Source organism: Rhinolophus hipposideros (assembly GCF_964194185.1).
Source record: "Rhinolophus hipposideros genome assembly, chromosome: 5".
Taxonomy (NCBI): domain Eukaryota; kingdom Metazoa; phylum Chordata; class Mammalia; order Chiroptera; family Rhinolophidae; genus Rhinolophus; species Rhinolophus hipposideros.
This window is the reverse complement of record NC_138051.1, coordinates 64,561,636-64,579,248: the sequence shown is the minus strand read 5'-3', so window position 1 is coordinate 64,579,248 and position 17,613 is coordinate 64,561,636. Positions and strand designations below refer to the sequence as shown.

At 33.2% G+C, this 17,613-nt stretch overlaps 1 protein-coding gene across 16 annotated transcripts in view; it reads right to left on the bottom strand.

Annotated features, from left to right (window-relative positions):
• KTN1 (kinectin 1) overlaps window positions 1–17,613 on the bottom strand; it is an 89,092-nt gene that overhangs the window by 39,589 nt on the left and 31,890 nt on the right. For all 16 annotated transcript variants that reach the window (XM_081049882.1, XM_081049873.1, XM_081049877.1 and 13 more), the window contains 13 exons: window positions 16,809–16,925; window positions 14,742–14,882; window positions 12,038–12,144; window positions 11,130–11,262; window positions 9,695–9,782; window positions 6,746–6,912; window positions 6,304–6,372; window positions 4,870–4,907; window positions 4,093–4,183; window positions 3,653–3,721; window positions 3,094–3,131; window positions 2,861–2,942; window positions 2,004–2,072 (listed from right to left, as the gene is read on the bottom strand). In XM_081049882.1, the coding sequence (XP_080906008.1) occupies window positions 2,004–2,072; window positions 2,861–2,942; window positions 3,094–3,131; window positions 3,653–3,721; window positions 4,093–4,183; window positions 4,870–4,907; window positions 6,304–6,372; window positions 6,746–6,912; window positions 9,695–9,782; window positions 11,130–11,262; window positions 12,038–12,144; window positions 14,742–14,882; window positions 16,809–16,925 (1,209 nt within the window). The remainder of the gene's footprint in view (window positions 1–2,003; window positions 2,073–2,860; window positions 2,943–3,093; window positions 3,132–3,652; window positions 3,722–4,092; window positions 4,184–4,869; window positions 4,908–6,303; window positions 6,373–6,745; window positions 6,913–9,694; window positions 9,783–11,129; window positions 11,263–12,037; window positions 12,145–14,741; window positions 14,883–16,808; window positions 16,926–17,613) is intronic.

The following is a 17,613-nucleotide window of genomic DNA, read 5'->3' as shown; positions in this document are numbered from 1 at the left end:
GCAAATATTAAATTAGTACCACAAAATGAGGTTCCTCTTACCAAATAATTCGTTTAAATAAATCAAAAAATGTGGCTATAATATTTTGTTCTGTGGACTATTTATGAAACTTTATACAACTATTCTTCATTTAAAAAAATCCATCTCGTGCTAAAAGTTGTTATCTTAACAATATCTAAAAGTAAACAGAAACTTCACAATAGATAAAAGGCGGACTCAATAAAGTCAAGAAATTAGAGGATTTTTAAAAAATACTTTTTAATATTTGTATTATTAACTCCCACATGTGATAGTTTGCATAAGCTACTAGAATGGCAATTCTTACGGCATAATATTATATTAAGGAACAGAAGATTTTACACCTAAGTAGGCGTTACCAGCACCTCTAATATTGGAATTTAAAGACAGATTCAGAAGCATTTGTTTTATTACCCATGAAGTTTAAAACTGTATGCATATATTGAAATAGATGTTCCAGAATGCCGATAACAAACTCACAAAAACTACATTCTGCTTTTCTGGGTAAGAATCAACACAACCAAAAAACATCTACCATACTTAATCTAATCAAACTCATCAATGTGGTTATCTCACAACTGGTATTTTATGTAACACTAGAAAGTAAAAATTCTGCCAACTAACTGTAGCTAGAGACTATAAGATATATCAAGACTTCAGAGATGGTAAATTAAGGGGTAGAAAAAAAACTTACGATTCATAAAATATCATCTCCCTTCTAAGCTATACCGTAACAACGGGAAATAAGAATAAGATTTAAGAATTAAATACCATTTTAGGATTACAGTGACATGAAGTCATGTTATTGCTCGAAATACCATTTGTTCAGCATTTTCTCCTCTATTATCTTTAGTTTGCAAGGGTAAAGCATATACAAAATAACAAAGATTATGCAAAGCACTTAATATCGTATTAAAATGGGGAGGAGAATGGATTATTTTTGACAAGTAAACAGATGTTAACAAAATACTTCCACAGTATTTGGCACAGCTACTTACACCAATTCAATACCTGCATATACGAGAATTTTAAAATAAAAAAGAAAGCATGCACTTGCTAAAGGAAGTGCTATCATTTGCAATAACTTACATTTCAGCTTCTAATACAAGTATGTTCCAAAAATTTAATGGTATTAGAGAAACATGCAAAGCTTCTGTTTTAATGTGTCATCTAATAGCAAGAGTTTCTAGAATGCTTAAAACACTGCAATTAGAAAAGTTCTGTAGAAGGGTATGAAGGCAACTCTTAAGAACAGACACAGAATGGACATTGCCTGGAGTTCTAGTTTATGGAGGGAGCCATGCTTATTCAGGCTGCTACAGTTCTGATGGTTTGCTATAAATACAGAAAAAAAAAAAGTATGATGGCAGTAGGGGGTGGAAATGAGACGGAAAACATAAATATTCTAAGGGAAAAGAATTAAGGTTTAAGATGCCTGCTATATGCAAAGCACTAGGCTAAGCACTATACATAAAATTCCCCATTTAAATCTACCAAGCTTGTGATGTAAATAAAATGTGAGAGACTTGGAACGCGAGGTCTCAGAAAGGTTAAACAATTTGATCAACATCACTCTGCTTTAAGTGCTGGTAGTAGGTTTCAAACCCATTCTTCTCTTTTTAAGAAATCATGCTGCCTTAGAGAAAAGGAGGCTGCAAAAGTCTAAGGACTCCTATCCTGATAGACAGCCAAAAGTATCAAAATGACTTTAAAAATTCTGTTTATGCATCCTATTACACTTTCTTTTTTAAAATTTTTTGTGGAACATGCTTATAAATAGTTTAGTATTAACTTCCTCTCAGGAAGAAAAATTGTATTTTCCTAAATTTAGGTATTTGCTAAGCACAAGATGAATAGAAATGCAATTAAAAGACATATCTATACTTAAGCAAAACTTCTCAAAATGAATGAGTTGGTTACTATTTGAGAACCAGATCTTGTTATATATTGGATAATTCTACCTTGTAACTCATGAAAAGCCTTACCTGTTCAGAAACAAGAGTCTGTAGCTTCTGAACTTCTAATTGTAATGCTTTGTTTTGGTCATTTAGAATCTGGAAGAAAGAATCTCAATTTAATGTTTTATTAAGAAAAGGTAACAAAGCAATCATTTGAATGGGTTTTTGAAAAAAAATCAAACCCATGTTATTGCTTTAAGGACTAATAAAGTGACAGGCGAATTACATACTGACATAAGAATACAAATCTCACATGGCTCCATGTTTCACAGTTTCAATGAATATATCCCAGAGTGTAGGAATGCAGTACTAGTATAAAGTATACGTACAATGACCTCAAAACCATAGTTCTACACAGCCCCCTAATTCAGTCATGTGGTTTATCCCAAAACAGTTTTAACCCTGTGCTTGGAACGGTTTCATGTGTATTTCAAAGAGTTGAACAGTTTGTGTCAATGGATTCTAGGAAATTCCTGCTTTTATAAGTGAGTACTTATAGGATTCCTATTAAATAAAAGGTAAAAAAAAAAAAAGCGCAAATCACATTACATGCAGAGATGCAACTTGGCAATCAGAATGCTTTACAATATTTAAGCTGGTTGGCCACAACCAGAAACTAGCCCTGCACCTACAACAGAGGCAGATAAAACCATCCCGAACTACCAACTAAAAGCTATAGAGAAAAATTGGGGGCAAAACTAATTTCAAAAGTCTTATTATAAGAAGAGATAAACTAAGACAATCTAGGCAAAAAGTCTATGATAAAATTCATTCTTTGTATAAGCCCCCAAATAAACTATAGAAACATTATTTCAGAGTGATTAAAACTGAAAACTATACTAGGTTGCTCAAAAAAAGCTGAGTTGATAAGCTTAATCACACACCTTAAATTCTTCCATTTTGTTTGAAATTGCACATTGTAGCTGCTCTTCAAGCAATCTTATTTTATCATCCTTAACATGAACGCTATGAGGAAAAAAAATCAATTAGAATACTTTATTCAGAAAGTTTACACAAATTATGTGCACCACTACCAATTATAAGCAGCAGTATTTTCTGCACTTATACTTGAACATAAATGTATGAATGGCTCCTTGTACAGCAATACTTTAATCACCTTTTTTGCATCTTGTCCAGTTCATGTGCAGCAGCAGCCTGTGTTTAGAAAGAGATGAGAATTATATCATTTCTCAGGAAGCACTCAAAACTATTCTTTCACTTATTTTTACATGTTAAAAAGTTACATTTTCATATACTGGGAGTAAAGTTAAAGCAATTATCATACATTGCTATAATATTTTTTTCTGTTCAGTACTTTGTACTTCTCAATGATCAATTTGTATCCTAGAAAAAAGATACATCTTTTCTATTTTAATGGGAGGAGGCTAAAACAAATCAGTACATTGAGAACGTTTTAATTGTTCCTGTGATATCTCACAAGTGATCAGTGCACTGGCTCAAACATTAACTTCAACATGAAAATAGTTAACTTCTAGGTGAGTTGTGAGAGTCATAGTCAAATAGAAGAGGCTTTCAATGACACACCATGCAGCCAGACACAAGTAACCATTACATTTACTATCTACATGAATAAATTAGGGCTTATAACACCAATGAAAATAAGTACAAATGAACTGAAATTCTGAGGTAAATGATCAAAAGCAATAAAAATCTACCTGCTCATTTGCCAGGGCCTGTAATTTTTGCACTTCAGCTTTTAATAAGAAATTCATATTCTGTATATCCTAGAACAAGAAAGAAAACAGATTTAGAAATATTTAATATAGTTGACTTTGAAGTTTGTAAAATATCTCCTCTATTTAAGCAAAGGTCTCAGAGCAAAGTTCTCAAATTACAATTTCTTAAATCAGAAAGAGAAACAATCAATTCCCGTTATTTAGCATATTTTTCAAATTATTGTGAATTATATTGTGTGAGAAAAACCCTTTAAATGTTTTTTCTTAAAAGGTAAAAGAGGATTTTATAGTTTAGAAAAGACACTTTTCAAATAAATTCTAGAGTATTTTCCATTCTTCATAGAAACTTAAACTGATTACAAGATCAGGGTAATTCAATGCCTATAAAATACTGCAGCCACTTATAATAATTACTGTACCTTAAGTTCCTCCTCTTTACTTGTTAAATGATCATGTTCATTTGCTAAAGAATCTTCAGTCTGTTTTATCTGCTTATCCTTTTCTGCAATCCTTTAACAGGAAATAATTTGTACATTCAATCAACATTTAGAAGTCAAGTCAAAGGATTAAAAGCTTTAAAAATGGTCATCCTTACTTAAGTAGTTTCTCATGTAACTGTATTTTCCATTTTTACAGCCTTTTTCTGTAGTAATTACTGCCATATGCATTACTACAACTCCTGAAACTATCTGCCCCTATTTTAAAATTTAAGGTCAGAGAAGTAATTTTTTTAAGCTCATAAGCCTGGCAATGTCAAAAACAGATTTCAGGGCTTTTGAACTCAAGTGATCCATGTTTATGCAATTATACGATACACACACACAAAAAACAGAACTTTGTTTTGGGCATACCACCATATAGTTAGATACAGAATAGCTACAACTACTTATTAGACACAAAAAGTAATTTACTTACACTGATCTCAAATCACAAGTATCTCTTCCACATAACTGCTAAAGCCAAATGAAAACAAATTTCCCCAATTTTTTTTTGCGATAAAGACAGAAAAACACAGAATGTGTAATAGGGACCCAACTCATTGGGGAGGAGGAGAGGAGCAAAAACTGCTCCAAATCTAGTTGAGAGGATTTTCTGAACAAGTTAGAATATAAAGTTAATCATAAGTGTTGAATCTAACAGGTATCAGTTAATAGTAATTAAGCAATTAGAAGAGAGGTGTAGAAAGGCAGGCTTACACTTTATGTAATTCTTCTGCTAGAACTGAAGCAGAGGTCTAAGAAAGAAAAACAGTGTCAACAAAAAAGCACTTAAGAGAAAGCTTAAAAGTTGCACAATAATTATCACAACAGAGCTTTAAAAATTAAAAGAAATTAATATATATAAAGTTGTTATAGCAGTATCTGGCCCATGATGAGTGCTCAATAAATAGTAGCTATTATTCTGAAAGCAAATTTGATCACCAACAACCAGTATTAGGGAACTACATATTATAAGACATTTTAAATAAAAGAAGTTGACAGGTCTGGAAACTATGTAACTGACAAGCAACAAAACATAGAAAAAACAGCCACAAAGTCCAGTTTTCATCCCTGTGCTTCTTTTCCTTAGTAAGAACGTCCAATAATGAAATGGTACAATTCATGATTAAGATAAAATTGTTTGGTAATACCTATGCTCATTTTTACTTTTTAAAAATGAGCATAGCACTCTCTAAGTATTTAATTCCGGATAAATTTTCTGCGGCTACCTCTTAGCGAATAACTCGAGCTCAATCCAATTTGAATTGATGATTTACATATACATCCATACACACAAACATCCTTTCCTCTATTAAATAATTTTCCCCAATTAATTTTACCCTATAGTTTCTACAAAGAAAGCAATTAGAAAAAAAAAATGTTTACAATCTCAAAGATTTGGGACTTTGAACTTGAATGAACCTGAAAAGTAAGTTTTTAATATTAAAGCTATTTTTTATACAGAAAGGGGACTTCTATTCTAGGCTATACTCTTTCTACAATTCTTAAAGATGAACAATTGAAATTGAAATTCACACTATCTATATTATGGAAACAAGTTAAGTACTTGGAAGTTTTTTCTCAACATTGTATTATATTCTAAAGATTCAATATATCTATATCTGTATCTATCTATCTATCATGTTACACAACAACGTTGCCCAAGAAAAACAGGTCTCATAATACCACTTGCAAAAGTCTGGAAGGTTTCCCCACTCACTAAACTGAAATATAAATCTTGAAATGATCCTTTTGCATATATAGCCTGAGAGTTATGGTTAACATACTGCTACTACCTGAGGGTATATAAAGTTTTCCCTTATGGCTAGCAATATTTAGTGAACACTTTTAATAACATAAATCACTATTCTTGACACCATTTGGCCAATTCCTCCAGTTTTGTGATAGAATTGTGGACATTTTTTTCCTCTGGTAAAAACTGTCTAACCCACCTCCCCATTAGCTGGATTTGGACTTCTTAGTGTTTTCCCACAGCACTATATATAATTATCAAACATTTAGCACTCAGGATCATCAATGTTGATTCACTGACTAGTCTCCCAACTACTAATCCCATGCTTGGCACTCACATGGTTATTTACACACCTAGGAAGCTATTAGTAGTAATAAGCCATAAGAAAGCACCATTACCTGGGCTGCTATCTGGGAATGAAATTGTTGAATTTGAGCTTTCAAAGCCTCATTCTGCTCCAAAACATCCTTTCATAAATAGCAATCAAAAAAGGGAAGGGGAAAAAGTGTGCTGTTAACAAATATACCAATGCATATGAACAAAATGAGTTACAGGTACATGTTTGTCTTTTAAAAAGCATTCTTAGATTCCAAAAGGCATCATTTTAAAAGAATGACTGGGTATTCTTTTCTGAAACTTAATTTACAAGGTAGAAATTAAGAATAGGTTGTGCTGTTCCTAATCTAAAACAAAAACCAGAAGACTATGAGTCAGGTCATCTTTGAATACATATTCAAACACACTATATTGTGACAACTGCTCAACTATTAAGTTTTAATTACTCATCACCAACCCAACCACTGTTCACTCTTACTTTTTAAAAGAAAGAAAATTAGATACCTGAACTTGTATTTGTAGAGACTCTTCTTTCTCCACCCTTTTTTGTTCTGATTCCATTAACTGTATTAGTCTTTGCTCCAACTGCTGTTTTGATACCAAGGTATCTGTCAGCTTACTATGCAGACTCTGTACTTCATTTTCTTTGGCCACAAATTTACTCTGTAAATCTGTAACAAAACACTGCATTATACAAAGTTTTCTTCCTTTGCATAGTTACTGCCACTCCTCTGTAGTGGAGGCATTATCTCCTCTAGAAACCCCCCCTTGAATCTCTCCTCTGCTTCCCCTCCTGCATATGGCTCTCCTGAAGAGCCTATACTTACATTTAATCATAGTACCTGCCACACTGTACTAATCCATCTCTTCTCCCAGCTTTCTGAAAACAGATTACCTTTTCTCTACATCCAGAGCTGTGCCCAAGGCTTGGCACACAGAACATATTCAATAAATGTGTTAACTGAATAGTACATGGATGTTTAAAACTGTTATACCATTTCTTGAAAGCATTTTTTATTTCCCCGCAGAAACTTTAGTAAGTATTTTAATAAGTTATTTAGTGAATTTCTTATCAATTCCTTGTACTCTCCTACCTGGAAAACACAGAAAGATGCTGAAGGCTGACAAATCTCCTGGTATAAAATAAAGCAAAACTTTTCTGTCTGTCTCTCTCTTAGCAATAACCCCAAAACAACAAAGAAAATGAGAAACAAACACAAACTATCTTTAATGAAATCAGAAAACAAATATAACTCCAACTCACAAGAAATTAAAACAAAATGAATGGAGAGATGATCACTAACTTGGCAGAGACAAGGAAATGGAAAATATTCCAGAAACCCAGAATGACGCAGGAAACGGAGGTACCAGGTATTATGAGAGCTGCCTCGTGGCCCCATAACACAGTCACGTTGGGGGCAGGGCATTATCTCTTCATAATATAGGAAGTGAGTCCTTCCTTAGAAACAAAATATAAAATGAAAAGTTTATCAAGGAATCAAAGGGAATAAATAACTACAGAAAGGAAACACACATAGGCTCCCATTACCCTATTATGGACTATAATTTTATCGGCAACTGAATGCTTCAGGGAGTCGGTACAACACACATGATGAGGACAAGACACGGATCACTACCCTCAAGGATAGAGAGGCAAGTACAGCGAGAAAGAGGAAACATGTACACTATGGGGGTGTATATGACAGAAGTTTTAAGAAAAGTAAGATGTCACTTCCATAACAAGACACTAAAATCAGAATGGAATACAATTCATAAAGAGAGTTCCTTAAAATTAAACATATAATCGCAATGTCCAGGATTAGAACTCAAAAGAGCATAATATTTCTTATCAGGAACAGTAAAAGTTAAAACACTGAATTAATGCCTTCAAAATTCTGTGGAAAAAATTATTTCCAACCCAGAACCCTAAATCTAGTCAAACTGCCAATCAAGCACGAAAAGTAGAAAGAATAAAAACATTTTCAGATACAAAAAGCCTTAACAAATGTACTTCAAGGCATACTCTTGTGAAGCTACTAAATGATATATCATTAAATGAGGGAGGAAAGCAAGAAATATGGTAGTGACACAGGATCCAGAGAACAGGACAGAGAGACTAAAGAAAGTCTCAGGAAGATAGCTATGGAGCCAACCTAGAGAGCAACAAGTACTGGAACAGGAAGACTGACAACTCCAGAGGGACAGCCCCAGGAAACAGTTAGGTTCTCCAGTATCTACTGTGTTGAGAAGCTAGAAAAGGTGAAAGGGTTAAAGAGAGTTAACCACAGGTAAAATTTTAAACAATAAAACAAAGATCAAGCAACTTAAAAACATAAAGCAATAATTAGCTCCAGGAAATTTAAAAAAATATTGTTCAAGAAAAGAATTGCCATTTTATTATTTATGTTGGCTCAGCACTGAGTACAGAGTCATAATGACGTAAACAATGATTACTGATATATATCAGGAGAACGAGGAGAGGGTGGGAGGAATGGCGTAAGAATGTTACACCCTCGTTTTCTATAACAGAAAGTCAACAGATGCCTATCAAGAGATAGCAGTATAAATAATATGCCTAATTAGAAATATGATAGAAAACACTAAAAGCAAAAGTAACTGCTTCTGGTCCAAGTGAGGTTTTACTGTTTATAGTTATAGTTATATATACAGTTTATAGTTCCAACTCTTTTGGCAAAATTCATGTGTACTTTGTTGATAAAATACTAATTTTAAAAATAAGCTAATGTATCTTAACATAAATACAAACTTCATATGTAACATAAAGAAAAATGCCTTCAAATATCTTGGGTATATTTAAATATTGAACCAAAAGGAAATACCCAGGGGTAAAAAAAAAAAAATCAGAGGAAATCAAAGGTCTAAAGAGCCAAATCTGCACCATCTATCCTATTGTTTAAAACCTTATTTTATTAGCTCACTGCCTCTTTTATGGGAGAAAGGGAGTAGTGAAGACATAAATATTACACATGATACAAGCTCCATTATCTCCCAGATGGATTCATCAAATTAAGGTAAGTAGTGGAAGTTAGTATGTAAGTAGTAGGCAGTTTTAAATCAACTGACGGTAATGCTCTCGCTGTTTTTCTCTTCATAATACAGGAAGTGAGTCCTTCCTTAGAAATAAAATATAAAATAAAAAGTTGATCAAGGAATCAAAGGGAATAAAAAACTACAGAAAGGAAACACACATAGGTTTCCATTACCCTATTATGGACTATAATTTTATCAGCAACTTAATGCTCCAGACAAAGCTGGTACTTATTTTTAAAACCCTAAGAAATGTTAAATAACTAAAGATACTGCAAAATGTAAAAGCTATTTTTACTGAGCTGTAACCAAAATGCCAGATTACACTTTCTCCACATACAGAGAGGGGAGAAAATTTTACCCAGAACTATACGCTTAATGTACATGAGCACCTCTTCCCTTTACCTTGCTGTGCTGCTTCATGCTCTGCCGTTCTCTTCCGGATATAGCTCTGAACTTCTTCCCATCTTCTCTCAGCTTCTTGTAGTTGAACCTGGAGAAAGCATTATTCAGCACAAAGGATCGTAATCTTTAAAAAAAAGGTGTCCTCTACCTTTACTGTTGTGTCATAAAACCACTTAGTCCAACAACTAGTTTACATTTTAATAAGGCAAATATGCCTAGCTTGATAACATGCACTGATATTATCAGCCACAGCCGTTCTACCCTCCAAAATACAGGACTTATAGATTGGAGATTATTTCAGAAACAATATTTGTGCTGGTGGATCAATATAGCTACTACTATGTATATATCTGATCCACTCAGCTATAATCCGTTTTCCATTAATCTTCCTTCCAGCTGATAGGTTTTCAAAAGACAGGATAGTATCTTTATTGCTAAATCTCAGTAGGTACTACCTAAAATTTGTATTTTAAGGTAAAGTACAATACTTTAATCTTTAGCATCATTTAGCTACTTATCCATATCCACAGAGAACTTTCGTATTTATAAATGCCAGCAGAAAACACACCAGCAAGTCAAATATTAAATAAAAGAAAGGACAATTATATCAATCTCCCACAAGGATCCATGAGAACTTCACAAAAACAAAAATTACACTATTTTCCACATTCAATTATTCCTCAAACTATTAATAGAATCCCTACTATTCTGGAACTAGTATCAAGGTATGATTATATCAAGTATCTATGTAGGAATTGATCTAATATATTTAACTTATACAAATTGAAGTATACATCCAACAAATCCTCTCCTCAGTAAAAGGAGGAACAGACAATTTTACTCATCATTCCACTCAATGTGCATAGGCTATGAAGTTCAAGAAGAAACGAATCTATTCCTCTCTGTCAGCCTGAGCAACCCCATGAATCTATTCTCAGTATGAGAATCTCATGGTACCAAGTGTCTAAAAAAAACAATGTATACTATGGCTCAAGTAAAAACTACTGGAGCATTACTTGGTTTTATGCTCAAGAAAAAGAAAATCATCTATTCTGATGTTGGAAGAAAAACAGACTTTACTAAACTTACTAAAAAATCCAAGTTATGGATGGTAAGAGATGTTGAAGGTAATTTTAACTACATGATTTTTGCCCTATGCAGGCAGAGCTTAACCTCCACAGACAAGATGAAATTCTACTGCTAATACCTGTCAATCAGCTAATTTCATATTTCATATCTTCGAACAGTCTTTACCTTCAAACTCAAGCCTATATTCAATTCTTACATTAGTCCACACACTTCTGCATAGGCAGAACACTTAGACTACAGGACCCATTAAGCCTCCAACTCCATTTCTCAAACCTATATATACATTTAGGTCACTGAATTGAATATCTACATTATTTATGAAATGATAAAGGTAGAAATATATAACCTTTAACTGAGTAACTGCTTGCTCAGCATTCTTCTTTTGGACTTCCTCTTGCTGTAGCTTTCCTGTTTTCTCAGTCAGTTCATTCACCAATCTAGCATAATCCTGGCGCAGTTTATTTAGTTCAGCAGACTGCCTGAAAATAGTAACTAGATTAGGAACCTTCCATTATTACAAACTCATATAAAAAGATAAACAGAACATATTTTATATGTTTTGCTGAGTTAGTAATTCCACTAATAGCCAAATGAAAAGGCTATAAGTTACTACTAAAATGAAGTATGGTTGAGAGTAACTTCTGAATCATTCTGATGGTAATAACACAATAATTCTAAAGTCACTATAATGTAATCAAGAAACAGATGACCACACACTAATAACAGAATCAATAGTGCCATCCTCAAACTGATGTTCTGAAAATCTATAGTCAATCAGTCAGTGTTTATTCTATGCTTAAGTATGTTACTAGCCCTCTCTAGGGTTCTGTTTCTCAAAGTATAGCCCAGAGCAAACCACATAATTATCAGAAGAATGTGTCTTAGTATGTAGACTCGTAGGCTCCACCTCAGAGCCACTGAATCATAATCTTTTAGGGGTAGGACACGAGAATATGTTTTTTTTAACGAATATGGCAGACACTCTTCAGAACAATGAAATTGGAGAACTACTGTTAAACAGGGTAGATGGTAAATTCAGTCTCATGTATTTGTAGGCTGTTCTACTGGTGGCACAGTATTTACCATACAGTTTAGCTGAAAAGGTTCTTCACACAGCAAGAGAAATGTTTTTGAAAATCAACTCATTTTAGAAACAAACGTAAAAAACTTTAGCCAATTACTATCAAACATCATTTTAATGATTCAAGAAACTCCTCTGCCATTCAATTAAACATAAAGCACTTGGAAACATACTTGCTTTCTAATTGGTTTGTAGTGTTGCTGACAGCATCTCTCAGTATGCCATTTTCCTGCTTCAAGTGAGCTATCTCTGCCTCCATCTGCTCACGAACTTGCTGAAACTAAAATTATTTTACAAACATAAGATTTGGAAAACAATGACCACCAAAGCGAAGTTTAAAAAGAAACTTTATTATGATGAGAATGTAAAAAGCATCAAGACAATGAAGTTTATGTACATCATCCTTCTCAAATAAATATAAACAAATTTAAACGATGAGTTACATTTTGATAGTGACGAATGCAAAATATTAGATTGGTGCAAAAGTAATTGCAGTTTTCGCAATTATTTTTAACTTTTTAAACCACAATTACTTTTGCACAAACCTAATACAAACTGCCACAGCATTCAAGAAAGCAAGTAGACGCTAGCTGCTATCTTATTTAAAATGAAAACTAAATACACATAGATACCATTTCAGAACTGAAAGATGATTTAGGATACTTCCCTACCCATTAGACTCATATAGAATTAAGCCTGTCTTGATCCTATGTTAATTTTATGTTAGCAATATTTTCTAATGAAAGATTTTAGTGATCAAGTTTAAAAATATGTTCAATACATTTATATTAACTTACAAATTGAGCCATACTCAAATAGATGGCAAACTCACTGAACAGTAATCTACTTGCTAAAATATTCTGGCCTCTAATTTTTTTATTTCAGAATTATACCATCAAAAGAGAAACAACACTGAATCTTATACCCCCATAAGGATATGTCTTACCTAAACATGTGAAATAATCTCAATTTTTAGTAAACCTGTTCAAATAAAAGAAATTCTATTTTTTCAAGAACTTACATGGAATCTGTATCTTGACCTCTATAAACAAGTAAAAAATACAATAAAAAATGATGAATCACTTCACCCTCAATAAAAGATGTTGCTACATGTACTTGGTTAATTTTCAAATGAATATTAAGAAAATATCACTTGAGGCTAGAAAAATCAGTTCTTCAATAACCTGATCTCCAGGGGAGAATACTTCAAACGGTTAGAGGTTGGGAAGACAGAGGACTGGGCCAAATGAAAGCATAGGAGCAGCCGTGGATGGGGTAAGAATCTGACAACTAGAGTCATTCACTTCTTTTTTGCTATTAGTGTATTTCCATGAAAAACATTTGGATTTTGATAGCAATAAAGAATAATTTAAAATTCTTCAGCAGACTAGCAATGTGATCAAAGTAATATTTTACAAATAAAAATCTGGTACTAATTACATGTTATAATGGAAATGAGAGACCTATTAAGAAGGTGCTATCATTATGTTAATGAAATAATAAACTAAGGTGATGTCTAAGAACTGAATACAAGAATAATTAGAAATAAAGTATCTTTAAGATTTCAGAATAATTTATATATTGGGCAAGGGAGAGAAAAGTCAAAGGATAATAATGCCTAAAAATACTGGAAAATAAAAAGAGCCTGATCAAAAATAAGAGTTTGACTTTAGAAATATGTAAAATTTGAGGTGATGAAAAGAGCTTCCAAATTGAAGCTTTAGCCAGCAATGGAAATAATTGGCCAAAAAAAAAAAATCCTTAGTCCAGAAAGTTCAATTAGAGGGAGTAAGCTCACTTGACAAGCAAACCCGAACTATATTCTTCAAATGCCTGTTTATCAGTAATAAAGGTAATACTTCAATCTCAAAAAAAAAGAACACAAACAAATATCACTGGGCCAGACCTAACCGGAATCATGAAAATGGATAATACATTGAAAGACAGAAAGAACTGAACCTTCTGAAATGTTGAAAGAAGGCTGGTGAAAGCAAGAACAAGAAACAAAAGATCACTTAGGCCAAAACCTTATGAGTTTTCCTTCATTATCACTTCTCTCTCGCTTTCCTGCACCGTCACCAAGCTCTATCTACAACTCTTTTTGTATCACTCAAACTCATCCTTTCATTGTCAACATCTGATTTCAGGCCCTTCTTCTCCTAGATTCCTGCAAAACCCTTCCAACTATCCTGTGTTCCATTCTCACAATGCTGCCAGAGTAATAATTAAGAATACTAATATAATCACATTGCTGGGTTGCTTAAACTTCACTGGCTCCTCAGTCTTCAGTTATACAAAGCCCTTTAAGATAGGACCTCTATTTTTTTTTCCTCTAGATCTTGTCTTCTACATTCCAGCCCTGACTCCCAAATACCACAAGTATGACCGTATTTCTCACAAACTGTTATCACTAGACAACCTGTATTGGAAACACCTTGTGTGTACTCACTAGAAAGCTCAATCCTGGGCCCCAAAAGAAAACCTACTGAACCATCTCTATGGATGGGACTAAGGAATCACACCAAGTAATAACCTTTCACACCCAGTGCCCACTCCATCACTCTTTTACCTGCCAAAGCCCAACTGTTTCAAAAGATTCAACAACAGTCTGCATCTCATTTCTAACAAGTCTTCCCTATCAATCTTTCTCTTCCGCACCTCCCATCTCCAATGTTCCAAAGCACCCTCTACTGTAATGCATTATTTACTTGTTAGCTTCCAGTCTCCCCACCAACAAAAGTTGCTAACTTAGGAGGGAGCCAGTTTAGCCATTGTACCATGGCCCAGCACAGGGCCTTGTACATATTAGGTAGTTAAAAGCTCGCAACTTAAATGGACGCAAACATTTCATTTTGTTTTCAAAGAATGAAAATATACCTTCATCTGCATCTGTTGAGTCTCTTGATAACTGACATGCATTTTGTTTTGAAATATATTATGTTCCTTTTCTAATGCTCCAATCCGATCTTTCATCCTTGCTATAACCACACTGCTTCTTTCTTTTTCTGTCATCATTTCCTAGAAGAGTAAACCAGAAAAAAATTATGAAAAACTTATTAAAAAAATGAGTACCATAAGACTATATAATAAAACACTTTTAAGAGTCTCATGCTCTACCGACTGAGCTAGCCGGGCGCCAATAAAACACTTTTAACATCAGAAAATATGGTATCAGTAAAACAACCATGAATTCTAAAATAAGTACTTACTTAAAAAAGCAAGGTCAAAGGTTAAAAAAAAACCCATTGTCTTTTGCATCTTACCTTGTCTTTATACCAGTACCCTTCATAAACACTGCTGTTTTGTTTACTCTTATTTCAAATGTACTTTCTAGTCTGAGTTAAAGAGTTGAACCTGGAATAAATCCTACATTCTAACTTGATTATAAGATTTTTACACTCGATCTTAGCCAAAAGGCCAAGAAGCGATACGTAAGATTTTTAAACCAAAACAGTTAATCCACTATAATTTGCAGGTACTAGCTCTCTTTTAGGGTACAGAAAAAGGCCAAAAAAAAAAAAAAGTCTAGAAGAGAAAAAATAAGTCTCTTTCCTAGGGGAAGAGAGAAGGATATGTTTCTAGCAGAATGGAAGTTTGGAATAAGAGTAAAAGTAAGAAAATAAAATTTTATTATCTTCCCAAATCAAATTTTATTAAAAGGGTGATTTCATTTTGTGTTGCAAGTATTTTGAACTTCTAGAACAAATATTAATTATCAACGTACAAAAAAGCCAAGCAACTTTAAAGTTATGTGCAGGGATGATCAGCCCATGCCCCTGCTCTAAGAAACCATCTGAAAAAATTTAGGATTTTTATGTAATTTATGGTGGCTCATAAAAATTCTTTACATTTGAAAATTGTTATATGATGTATATAATGCACTTAGGAAAAAGTATACACATCTTAAGTGTACAGCTCAATAAATTACAAAGTAGTTACCCTTTTAAATGTTTAAAATATAGTCCAGAAAACTATAGCAACATAAAACTAAAGTTTCTAATTTTAAGGAAACATGTTTAGTTTAGTAACAACTTTGATTAATCTTCACATGTCATCAAGTAGCTATGTGAATGATGTAAAATAAACCTTATTTGCTCTGCTGTATTTAATTCCTAAAAGGAGTAACAGCACTTCAGGAGGAGTGAAACCACATTTTCCATAGTTTGAATTATGTTCCCCATCTCCATGATTTTTTTTTTGAGATTTAAATGACACAGCACATTATGTTAGTTTCAAGTATACAAGACAATGATTCGATATTTATATAAAGAAAAGTAATCACAGTAAGTATAGCTAACATCACCACAGTTGCATACTTTTTTCTTGTGATGAGAACTGTTAAGATCCACTCTCTTAGCAGCTCTCAAACATACAATACAGTATTATTAACTATAGTCACCATGTTGCTCGTACATCTCCAAGACTTATTTACTTCATAACTGCGAGTTTGTATCATTTCACATGATTTCTAAAGGTCTTTCTTTACCTCTCAGAGTAACATTTCTGGGGTTTGAAGAACTTCAATGATTAAAAATTATAAATATTTATCACAAAAACCTTCACAAATAAATTACCTACATAAGAATTTCAATTTATCCTATAAATTGGATTTAAACAAGATCACACTGAGTTTTATGCTTTTATAGAGAATAATTCTAGGTCAGATCCAACTGAACAATGTTCCCAATGTCCAAATGTTCCTGTTATTCTGAAATTAGGATATCGATAAGTACTGTTATTTTAAATTCATAATTCATCTGTAAGCTATAATAACATGAAAGAGTGAGTCCCTACCACCAGCCCCAAAACTCTAAAAGAAAATGACTTTTACTGGGTATCAATTTGTTACACAAACAATTAACTCAGTAATTACGGACAATTTCTAAAATCCTTCAGTGCTTCTGATTCAGAAAATCTCTCCTTTAAATACAAGAATGACTTCACCTGGGTTAACTGCTTACACCGATCCTTCATAGCAGCAGCATCTTCCTTCACAGCAGCAAGTAATTTGTCTTTTTCTTGAAGCTGATGTACAAGTGCAGTCAACTCTCCTTTACTTGACTACAATTGAGAAATCAATACAGAATTAGCAATAGTTAACATGGACTAATGAAAATTATGAAAATGAAGTATCTAGTATCAAGTGTTCTTAGCCCAATGCAGAGTCCACTATTACATATAAAGCACAATGACTGCCAACTACAGATCAGTAAAATATCATTCAGGAAAGTCACTATCATATATTCTGATGCATAAGATACATATTAATCAAAAAACAAATTTGTACTAAGAATTATAGATCTTCCATTTTTAAACCCAGAGTCAATCAAGATAGCAATCTCCCCTTCTCCTCCTAAAAGATCAAAAGAACAGTATGAAACCAGAATGCAAAATGAAACAAAATAAAACAGTAGTCTGTCATGTCAAAGCATATCAGGAAAGACTGACAAAAGTAGTGGAAATCAAACACAGGTGGCTCGACAACACTATCAGAATATACCAAAAACTACAGAGGTACCATGGGTGCATAGTTCTCTGAAGTTAACAGGCATACCTTGGGAGGTAAAACCAACAATCCCCCATTTGACATCAGGAAAAAGGGCAAAGATAGACGGTAAGCATTTTCTTGGAAGGAGGTCTCAAGAAGCAGAATAAGTAGAAATGAAGAGAAAACCATACAAACTTTTACTTAAAAAGAGCAGCTAGTCAGTGAGGCAGTTGTCAAGGGAGATTCACTATAGGGAATCAC